Source organism: Stylophora pistillata, chromosome 7 (genome assembly GCF_964205215.1).
Source record: "Stylophora pistillata chromosome 7, jaStyPist1.2, whole genome shotgun sequence".
In the NCBI taxonomy this organism is placed as follows: Eukaryota; Metazoa; Cnidaria; class Anthozoa; order Scleractinia; family Pocilloporidae; genus Stylophora; species Stylophora pistillata.
The window spans coordinates 1286460-1298307 of NC_142525.1; the positions used below are offsets into that span (position 1 = coordinate 1286460).

Below are 11848 nucleotides of genomic sequence, written 5' to 3' on the forward strand. Positions count from 1 at the left end.
GCCAAAAGTAGCACCTTGTGTGGACGCCCATACTGTCATAAGTCCAAATTTTTTCGGCCTGATGGGTTACTACTACTATTTTGTATAAATATGGGGCTATGCTACATGTGCCGCGAGCTCCCCTATAAAAACAAGTATGGAGATCTTGCATACTGATGTAAGGGTGTATCGTGCTGTTTATCACACTGGACAGGGTGGTTTTGAACTATTAAGTGTGGGGGTGAAAATTTCCTGTTTAAACCATTCAGATGAAAGCCGCCTAAGTTGTACTTTCAAGTCAAATGGCTTGCTCAGCACCACAAAGTAGTTCCAAAACTTTCATCTTCATTCTTCTGGGTAAACTTACCAGAGAACAAGGATTTCTTTCATATTGCTTGGCCAGTTTGTCAATAGCATCACTGACACATGGGGTCAATAACTGAGAACGCTGAGAGAGATAGCAATGCTGACAATCACTCAAAAGTGAACTGTACCTGAAACATTAAGAAACAAAAGTGGTGCCTTTCAGATATTAAAAAAATAATAAAAAATTAAAAAAAATTCTTTTTACCAGCTGTAACCACCATATTTGTCTATCTGTAATACTTACTCAGAACTCAAGTGACTCCTCTGTTCAATCTGTTCCATTAAACTCTGTGGAAGAAAATAATAAAATTTATTGCACGACTCAGGAAGTCAGAGGGCCAATAACTAAAATCAACCAATCAAAATGCTCTATTGCCGCTCAATATTCTCTCAGTATTGGACCGGGCACTGTCCCGAATGGTCCCGAATGATACCGCACTTGTGTCCCTTTGAACTTCAGTCGTGTAATAAATCTCTTATTAATCAAGCTTGCTCGGAACCGTACTGGAAGAATATCGGCCCTCGGTCTTTTTTGTACAGACCTCGCTGCGCTCGGTCCATACTGTCAAGACCTCCGGCCGATATTCTCCCAGTACGGCCCTCGCGCTTGGTTAATAAGATATATGTATTATAATTAGTATAATTATGGACTTAATCAAAACTAAACTAGCCTTCCTTGTCAGGCAGTCAACCATTTCAACACAAACAAATCACTCCCTGCAGTGGTCAAGGCATACTTTCTCTTTAAAGTATCTGTTGTAGGTCAATTTGTTCTTTAGGTAAATTTGTTTCAAACTAGGTTAATTTGATCTCAACCTAGGTCAGTTGCTGATGTCTGTCTGTCTGTCTGTTTTTTTTTCTTTTTTTTTGGCTGTTTTGAGATGTCTGGAACCTGAGGTGAATAATTGTTTTAGTATAATTTCAGGTTCCAGACACCTAAACACAGCCAAAAAAAAAAAAAAACAGACAGACAGACATCAGCAACCAACCTAGGTTGAGATCAAATTAATCTAGTATACAATATCAAGCAAACATCAATGAGGTGATTATCATTTGACCCTGAACAATACTAAATTCTCAGAACTAAAATAATTATAATCAATGCATGGCAGACAGTATGGAGAATTACTAAATGAGATCTTGGGAGTGAAATGGTAAACTTTAACACTTTCCCATATATCAAATTTCAGCCATTGTCATGCTACTTTACTAATTTACTAATAACTTACAAACAATGTGACCTAGGACTGTAAAAATTGGTCAGAATGATGTCTTTACATAGGGCTTCAAGACAAAAAAAAGTTTGCCTCCAATGGAGCTCACAACCTCCTAATGACTATATGACACGAATCAAATTAGCATAATTTATGCAAATTTATTTTTCATATTTCAGTCGGAGGGCTGACAGAGTTATGTATGACAAAATGTTAGAGAAGAACTTTTTCCCACACCTTTCAGCTGTAAATCCTCCAAATTTTGTGCAAATTTAGCCAATAATAAATAAGTTATGAATATTTATTGTGAATCCATCAAAGTGTTAAATTTGCATGAAAAATGTACCTAACATGTCACTTTTTGCAGTAGGAGTTCAGCAGGGTTGGCTATGAAATTGTTGGTGAAGTGAGCCTTCCTTTACCTTGGAAAGTGAAAAATATCTTTACTCCAACCCTCTGTCACACAGTTACACATTTTCTGTCATGCCCAAGCATAATACAATCCTTACTACAATGTACATTTGCTCTTACGTAGATCAATTGACCCACCAGAAGGCTTTCACTTATGTGAATGAAACCTAACAAACTCTGAAAAAGGTGAAAATTACAATGTTTACAATGTTTCAATAAAGTCTACAATCTTTCAACAGTATAGAATCTTTCAACAGTATAAAATCTTTCAACAGTATAAAATCTTTCAACAGTATAAAATCTTTCAACAGTATACAATCTTTCAACAGTATAAAATCTTTCAACAGTATAAAATCTTTCAACAGTATACAATCTTTGAACAGTATACAATCTTTCAACGTTTGTATGGGTAATCCGGTGAATGGTATATCTCAAAGCAATTTTTGTCGCTGGATATATGCATGTACCGGTTACACTGCGGAGCTTTACAGTAACTTTGAACTCTTAACTGTTTCTTCTCCTTCTGCCAGCACACCACACAATGTTTCCTTTCTTCACCAAAAGCAGGTATGTGTTCCGTCACAAATGATGGTGAAGGAGCTGGCTGTGAGGCGGCCTGGGTCACCGGTGACCCTTTCTCTGGAAAGTCACAGAGTCCACGTACTACCTCCTCTCTGAAGTGAACTAGAGAGTAGGCAGCTGGCCGCCTCAATGCCGGCTCATCAGGAAACTTTCTGCGGTGTTCTTGAAACAGAATAAAACCATTTACAATTGCAATATCAATGAGGTGGTAGAATACAGTCTTCCACCACCTACAAGATTTTCTATGTACATTGTTAGTGCCTAAAATTTGATCAGACCTATCTACTGCATTCATATACTGATTATAATTACCAATAACTGCAGGTTGTGGAACAACTGTGCTGCTCCACCCACCATGTGCAGACTTAACCTTACGGGTTGCCTGCATCTTGACATTTGCATTGTCAATAGTGGTCAGCATAGAAACTACCTTATTATCCAACCACTGTAAGGCCAAGCAGGGAGGGTCCCTCCCCCACCGAATACTACCTCTATTTTTTCCTTTGGCCCATACTTTAGAATCTTTGAGATTTTCTGGAAAATCTCTCCTATTTTCCCTAATTGTGCCTGTGGCACCTACACCGCGAGTAAATAGGTCCTTGAAAAGGGTTACTGAGGTATAAAAATTGTCTACATAAAGATGGTAACCCTGATTGAGATAGGGGGATATCAGCTTCATAACAACATCATAACCTAGCCCGTTTGCACTGATTTCCTGCCCTGCAACTTTACCAATGTAGACATTGAAGTCAATGGTATAGCCGTTCGAGCTGTCTGCCAGCACCCAGAGTTTGATTCCCCAGCGGATAGGTTTGTCCTTGTTGAACTGTCTGATGCCAGACCTATGCCTAGACTTTACCATCCTTTCATCGACCGCTACATTACGCCTAGGTTGATACAATTCTTTACACCTAACTTTGAAAAATTCTACAAGTGTATTTACTTTACGCAACTTATCACCTTCTGTTTCACAAGCCGGGTCAACAACATGAAGCATCGCCATTAGGCCTTTGAAGCGTATCAAAGGCATAAAACATTTTCCCCACAAGCCGTGATAAAGAGATTTTCTACTCCAGTAATTATCTACGACATCACTGACTCTTACAAGCCCAAAGTAGATGAGGATGGCTATTAACCGTCTGATCTCATCTGCAGTGCACTCTAGCCAGCTTCCGTCCCTTTTTGCATAGGACTGGTGGGTTTCAATATGCTGATAAGCATAACTATTTGTATGACTTACAATATTATTGATCAACTCTACAGTAAAAAATAAATTAAAAAACTCAACAGCTCTTGTAAAGGCACCACGCACTAATCGCTGGCCAAGGTGAACGCCGACGGGATGGGCTGGACGAAATGGCAGCGGCTGATTTCCAAGATCATCATCAGCATATCCCTCGTGCAGTTGCACTGCAGGCCCACGTGCCACTTGACCACGACCACTTGCCCTTCCACGTGCACCATCTCCTCTTGCCCGTCCTCCTCGCACACGAGCACGACCAACCCCACGACCACGACCACGACTACGACCCACCCCACGACCACGACGCGGAGAGGAAAGAGTTGGGGCACCACGATGGGAAGGTGGATGCGGTCTGGCTGCTCCACCATAGAATGATGAAGCATTAGAGGAACCTGTGAAGTGTAAACAGATTTCAGTATAACAGAGAATAACACAGAACATGATGCAGTACATGCAAAACAAGCAAGACATAATTCCTTCCAAAGAAAATTATACTCACATGAGGCTGCATTGGTGTTTGCTGGTCCTGGAGGAGGGACATCTGGTAGGGGAACTGCACATAACAAAAACAAATAATTATTCATTGTATCAGTGGAAAATAAATGCATAATACAACAAAAGAGCAAAGTTTGATCTACTCAACTGATAATAAAAGAATACCTACCTGAAGGATCAGCCACCCCTTCATCCTCCACTTCCATTTCACTCTCTGACCAGTGGAGAGTGAAAGGGAATTCACTATCGCTAAAAAAGAAATTGAAAACAGAAAAATTTAACAGATTGGTCTAGAGAGAGTATGAGAAACAAATGAAAAACGGCAACAGCGCCAAATCGCGTCAGAAAAAAAAGGAACGAACGCAGCGAATTTGAAATAAGAATTCGAAATTGAAGCGACGCCACAGGAGCGTCACCACAGCAACGCGTGCCACGTCGGCCAACAGCAAATCCCCTTATGCACAAGGTCAAAAATCGAGAAATCCGTTGAAAATTCGAAAGGTATTACATCAAATCTTAAAAACGAAGCATTTTTCTGTAAAATAGGTTAGAAATCAAGAGTCAGGGGCGCCGAAAATGATGTTTTCTTGAACAAGAAATGAGGATTTATCCGACGCGATCTCCTCGTGGTTTCATTCCACGAATTTCAAAATACGTTCTTACCTTGAAATATCTGATTCATTTGCCAGAAGGCGATCCAAATCGCTTTCTTCACCACTATCCAAGCCTCCAGTGGTTTCGTTCACTTCTTCAACGGAAGAATCCGAGTGTTCCGAGTCGAAATCTTCCAAGCGTAGTCTCTTGGCATTTGACGCCATTGCTCTCACTATGCTCACATCACCAAGTTCGAATTACACTGCGTGGCATTCGCTCTATATATGGCCGATTGCCTTGAAACTTGGCCAGTGATTGGCTAAATCTATAATCTCTTATTGTTCCACATTTGACGTCAACCGAATGTAACGCAACAATTCTACAAGCCAGCGAAAATATAGGCCAGATTTGTCCTAATTTTTGGCGTTGATATGGTAAAGGGTTAATTCCCTTCCCAAGAAAAAATAAAAGTTACAACACAGTAACTAACCTTTACTCTTGGAGCACAAGTCCTGAACTTTCCATAAAATAAAGCAAAGGAACTTTCGGAAGAATTTCCACCTTCCTAAAATAATCAACAAGAAAATAAAAAAAAAAGCAAGTTTACATTCAAAATCATCATAGCCTCAAATATAGTTATGTGCAGTGCTGGAAAAAGTGTTTTGCCCCAAACAGGACTTGTGTCAAACCAAGTCTTCATTTTGATCCAACAAATTCTCAATTTGAATAAACGCTAACCACTATAGGTAATGAAAAAACCAGGAAAGATTTATTACTCGACGTTTCGGGGTCATCGTGACTCCATTATCAAGAGACTAGTTTAAAAAACATGCAAATAAGGAAAGGTACAAGAATAGCATAAATTAGACTGAACGGCTTAAACAAACACCTTGGCGCGGATGGAATCCGTTTGCACGTTCAGTGTTGGCTTACGCATGCGAATATACAACATTTCATTAACAAGGCAATCAAATTTGCCGTTACATTTCGTGATGACGTTGAATTGCTCGATCAAGCGTTCAGGCATTTCACTATTGTGCTGGAGGTGGTAGTGTTTGTAGATAGAAGATGATTTCCTTGTGTGCCCTTCTACGCGTTCGTGTAAGTGACCACGAGTATAGCCCACATACCCTGCATCACACAGGTTACATTTAAATTCATAAACGACACATTGGTAATCATAAATTCATAAACGACACATTGTAAACGACACATAGGTAATCAACATGATAGATAAGCATAATTAATTACCATATTGACATTTGTTACCATAATGACCTTCAGACATTGGTGTCCAAAAGTACATTCTATAATGGTGTCTAAAATCAGACACCAGTTTCCAAAAGTGGACACTAGTCTCTAAAATCAGACACCAGTGCCTTTAATAAGACACCAGTGTCTAAAATCAGACACTATGGTCTAAAATCAGACATTAAAAATAGGACACCAGTGTCTAAAATCAGACACTATAGTCTTAAATTGGACACCAGTGCCAAAAGTCAGACACTAGTATCTAAGATTAGACACTAGTATCTAACATAGGATACAAAATCAGAAACAAGTGTCTAAAATTGGACACTAGTGTCTGAAATGATCATCTTACCTTATTTACCAACACCTGCGCTGTGGCATTTTTTAGTAAATTCACAACATGCATTTTCACTTGATTGAGGGCCTGGTTCAAGCACTGTTTGAACCTGACAAGGTACACTTGGGATTCTTTAAACTGAGGCTGCAAGGACAAAAATAATGTTTATAAATAAATTCATATGTTTTACACCTACAGCACTGCATCTGAATTCAGCAGTGTGCAAGATGCATGCTGCATAAGAATGAGAGCCCTGACACTTGTTTGCAGAGTATTTGACAGATGTTACACTTCCAGCACCACCTATATTTTCCTTGTCCAATTCCTGGTAAAAATGTGGACTTGGGTACACTAGGTAAGGCCTTAAGCTTTGCAGTATGGAAGGGGAGGAGATCTGAACTAATAACTCACAGCTAAAGGGATTTGGCGGCATACCTAGCTTTCTCATAATGATTACATTTCTTCAAAAAGAGAAGGAACATACCCACTAACATCCCCTCCCACAATAACACCATTGCTTACCCAAGCTTGATGATCATAAAAAATCAGATAAATAATTTTTTAAAACATGAATTTAGAAACAAAAGGTTCAACCCTTTTTCTCATTAGTAATTCTCCTTACTGTCTGCCACTCAATTCTTATGATGTTGGTTTGGAGAATTTGGTATTGGATCAACTAATAATCCCTTTAGTGATCTTGTTCTTTGTTCTCATCACTTTTCCACTTGATATTGTGTTGATAATGTAAGGAGAAATCCTGTTTTCGTCACTCGTGGGAGATAAAGGGTTAAGGACAGAAAACTTACATTGCTTGATATAAATGAAATACACTCATCGAGTCTTGCAAGCATTGGAACAAAGGATTCACTTGTCACAGAGAGTGTTGACGAGTTGAGTTTCTGAAAACAAAGTTGAATTATCAATAATTTTAGTAGGTGACGATTCTATACTAAAGTAAATGAAAATGAAAACTGTACAATTTATTTGCTAAGTTTCTGACAAAACGTTGTTCTAGCATAACAGTGGTCTAGTTACTCACATGTCTGAGATGATCCAAAGCATTGAAGTAAGATAACTTGTTACTGATGCTTTCAGCCATATTCATCAACTTTGTCTGAATGTTTGCCATGTGAAAATAAATTGAAGTAAAATACTGCACAAACCCTTCACTCCCAAGATCTGATTTTTAATTCTCCCATCTAGCTGCTACACATTTCCTTGTAAATTAGTCACAAGAAACTAGTGTTGGATCAAAATAACAACTTCTACCTATGTTTGAGCATTCTCATTACCTGCTTGCTGAATAACGTATGAATATTATAAGAAGTTACATTTAAATCACTTCTGGGGGTTCTCTTGAAACTTCAGAGCTGTTTCAAATTATCTAGATGTAGATGACTATCAGAACATCCTCAAGGTTCATTTGTTTTGTTATCTCGTACCCTTGTTAACCTTGATCGTCTGCTACAGGGAGCAATTTTCCAGGCCCAACTGCAGTCATTTTGTTTGGGTTTTGCTACATCTGTTACCCCAATACCAATAATTTCTTCATTATTTTGAAATTGTCCCCACAGCTAATGTTTAAAGGAAGGTAAGGTCTCTAATCCAGATATGTAGTTTGTAAGAAAATGAAATATTTATATCTGTCTCTCTGACCTGATCCTGAAGAAGTTGTTCGCAAGCTTCATGAAGAGCCCCAGTCTTTGTGGACACCAATAAGTGCTTCTGCTGTAGATCCTGCAGATGATTCAGGGCTGACTCCACTTCACTTAGAACACTGTCACAATGATCGCGATAAGAACGCAACTGCGCTGCATAAGATCTAGGGAACAAATTATCCATACACCAGCTGTTACCAAGTACTATGAACTTTTACTTCCAAGATCTAACATTTAATTCTTGGTACTGTCTGCCATACATTTCATGTCAGTTCTGAGAATTTGATACTTAATCAAACTGTTAAGCTAAATAATTACTATTTGTCATGTTTGGGAATGGAAAGATTAGCAAATTTTTACCTCTCCTTCACAATGTCAAAACAGTTATTTTTGTCTCTCAGTAATACCCTTTACTTTTCCTTTACCTGTAAGATGATTCCTGCTCCTCCTCCATTTGTGCTTCCACATTTGCAAACCAGGCAAAAAACTGTTAATAAAAAAAAAATAATTGGGTTTAAACATACCTAATGATGACATAATATAACAAACAGCAAAGAAGTTAATCCACTTCAAGATTAGTCAAAACAAGGACTTGATTCTAATGGTTATCATTGTATTCCATGCGTCATTTGAACTTGTTAGAAATAAAATAGAATTATCTAGTTATCTCAAAAACTAGAGGACTGACCCAGATTATTGAAAATGGTTGTCGAAAATTCCTCCCTGATTTTAAAAGACTGCGTAGGATTTCTCATTTTTGATTATAATGCAAATTCTTCATCAAAAATTTATTCTTTTTCCCTTATTCTCAACCAAGCCACACTTCATACAATTATCATGATCAATTCCATCCTTGTTTTCAGGGTCAGTGTCATTGATCTCATTAACATGATCATTAATACAACAGTACCATATATCCCCTAATAAGGCCTGGGGGGGGCTTATTTATTTCAGGTACTTTGGGGGTGGGGTGGCTTAATAAAGGGGGAGCTTATTAATTTAGTCTGACATTCACTACCTGGATAGAATAGGATATGATGTACTGTATTTCTTAAAAAATTGTTCTCATTTTATTTATCGTGCTTCCTAACATGGAGTGTTATTTTGAGTTTTTGTTTTCTGAGGGGGGAAGGGGTGTGGGACTTAATGGAGGGGTTTAACAAATTTCTTCCTCTAAAGAGGGACAGCTTATTGGAGGGGGGGGGCTTAATAGAAGATTTACAGTATTTTAAATACTTTCATTGAATAACTTAACCCTTTCAAACGTATTTGTGCACAATCCTCGCAGTAAAGAGCACCATTTAACCCATTGACACGTGTCAAAAAAAAAAGTCTAAATTTTGGAGAAACCAAGAAGGCAAACACAATGCGCAGTATATTTTTAAAAATCACCTTTTCCGAAAAACAAGCTCCAGTGAAAGAGGACTAATTAAAGAACTTATTTCTGGCAAAAAAAGCGAAAGGTGCATATAACGTTTTAACTCAAAAATCAAGATGAAAGATAAAAATCGCTAAATATTTTTGCATGTGTGAAAATGGGCATGTGGATCACATTTCAAAAGGGAGTATGCAAATTTGTCCATGAGTGAAGAGATCTCAAGTTCCATGGAATCTATCAATAGGAGGCAAGACTAAAATGGCCCAGAAATATTTCGGGACGTCAGATTTATTCAAAACAGTTTTTTATTTGCAGTTATAAGCAAAAAATGTACGAATTTCTTATGTGTACAAAGCCCATGCGGTAAAATTCATCATCTTAGATCATTGTTTACTTGCCTTCATGGCCAGAAATTGCACAGCGATATGTTGAAAATTCTGAAAAACTTCGATTTGAGGCAAAATCTTCTATTAAACTATACTTTTTGAACACATTGTTACTCGAATATAATATTTACCGGGCCATTGAATCGTCATATTGTCGCCAGGCCCTGCTTGAAGTCCTAAAGTTCGGTTTTCAGTTTACGTCCATAATTCACATTGCCTTAGAGAATCGTAGTGTCGTTGAATCAAGAGCTTATTCTGTCACTTTTAAGACCTGGATATCCATTCTTTTCCAAGCAGAGTATTCTATAGCATTGTTACTTTACATTCTGAATTCCACAAGGTCTAACTCGATCGCAAATGAAGGAAAAATCCGACCTGAAAATTTTGAGGGTCAGCCGCATGGACGCCATATTTTCAAATTTGATCATTTAGTGAAGACGTATGGAATAATGCCCCTCTAGTACCCACTAAAGTCAAAAAAATATATGCACAAACAACGGATTCTGATTGGCTTATTGATCTCCAAACTATACTGGAAGTTTGGGAACAAAACTCCACTTAGTAGGGGAGGTAGGGAGGAAAGCGTTCTCGCGCAAGGCGATCGTGAGGTTCGGGCGGTTACGGGCGGTTCAGGTGTCAATGTGTTAAGCAATAGTGAAAATCAGACCTGAAAAAATTCAGGTTTGTATGGGATTCAAACCACTGACCTCTGCGATACTAGTGCAGGGCTCTACCAATTGAGCTAACAAGCCAACTGGGAGCAGGTCATCAAATTAATTCGACATAAACCCATAAGATGATAAATCAAACACAACAAAATAATATGAAATTCATTTATCCGAACTGCAGTTATAGAAACGCATTTGTGCACGATCCTCATAGTAAAGAGCCCTGAATTTTTTCAGGTCTGATTTTCACTATTGCCTAAATAGTGCTCTTTACTGCGAGGATCGTGCACAAGTACATTTCTATTACCGCAGTTCAGATATATGAATTTCAAATATTCGTTGTGTTTAAACCATTCACTCAAAAGATCTCAATAGTAATTCTTTGGAGAGTTTGGTGTTGGACCGAAAAATAATCCCTAATTGATATTTTTCTTTATTCTCATCACCTGTCTGTTTGATATTGTATTGATGTTGTAAGGAGAAATTCTGTCTTGATCACTCATGGGAGTTAAAGGGTGAAAAACAAATATGAAGAAGCCAACCTGTTGAGCATTTTCTATTTTTTCTGATCCCAAATCGACTGTTGCCATGTCCATGGCAGCTTCTTTACTGGTCTCACTCAAGGTCCTCTTTGCAGGTAAACTGGTGCAGTCATCATCAGGTAACTTTGATTGATTAGCAAAGAATAATAGAGAAACATCCTTTACTTTAAAGTGAATATGACTATATGCCCTGCCATTAAGATGATGAAAACCGTATTGATATAAATTTTCGGCAGGGAAACGAACCTGCTCCATGACCTCATTCACAGGCAATAAAGTAACACAGCTGGAAAAGCAAATTATACAAAAGCAGATTCCTAAAACTGCGCAAACTGAGAGTAACAGAAAGGAAATACTTCTGTGAAAAAAAATGCTAGAAGTTTCATCAGGTACAAAGTACTCAACGTCTATCTCTTACATCATATCAGAATCAACGTCCTCAGCTGATAAATCCGACTATTTCGTTTTAAAAAACAGCTGATCCACCTAAACACGTTTTGAGCTCACCTCGTCTAAAAGGGGACGGTTTCCTGCAACTGTGGTTAGTTCAAGTACGCTGTTTCTTTGCTTTTCTGTCAACGGTGCGAGAGGAGAATCCTTCACATCCCATAGACTTAATTTCTCTTTTATTTCATTGGAATACGACGGATACCCTGCTTGAGCCGCCATGTTGGCACTTGGGTCCAAATTGCATTATGGTCTTTATAAATAAACTGCATTTGTTACTAGTCAGCTGTTTCCCGA

At 38.3% G+C, this 11848-nt stretch overlaps 1 protein-coding gene across 1 annotated transcript in view; it reads right to left on the bottom strand.

Annotated features, from left to right (window-relative positions):
- The window catches only part of LOC111328437 (conserved oligomeric Golgi complex subunit 3), a 20183-nt gene extending 8382 nt beyond the window's left edge, over window positions 1-11801 (bottom strand). The window contains exons 1-10 of the mRNA XM_022932867.2: window positions 11612-11801; window positions 11105-11227; window positions 8556-8617; window positions 8129-8294; window positions 7512-7586; window positions 7279-7371; window positions 6488-6616; window positions 5375-5449; window positions 590-633; window positions 347-473 (exon numbers count right to left, since the gene is read on the bottom strand). Coding sequence (XP_022788602.1) covers window positions 347-473; window positions 590-633; window positions 5375-5449; window positions 6488-6616; window positions 7279-7371; window positions 7512-7586; window positions 8129-8294; window positions 8556-8617; window positions 11105-11227; window positions 11612-11773 — 1056 coding nt within the window. The 5' untranslated portion in view covers window positions 11774-11801. The remainder of the gene's footprint in view (window positions 1-346; window positions 474-589; window positions 634-5374; window positions 5450-6487; window positions 6617-7278; window positions 7372-7511; window positions 7587-8128; window positions 8295-8555; window positions 8618-11104; window positions 11228-11611) is intronic.
- Between the last annotated feature and the right edge of the window lie 47 nt (window positions 11802-11848).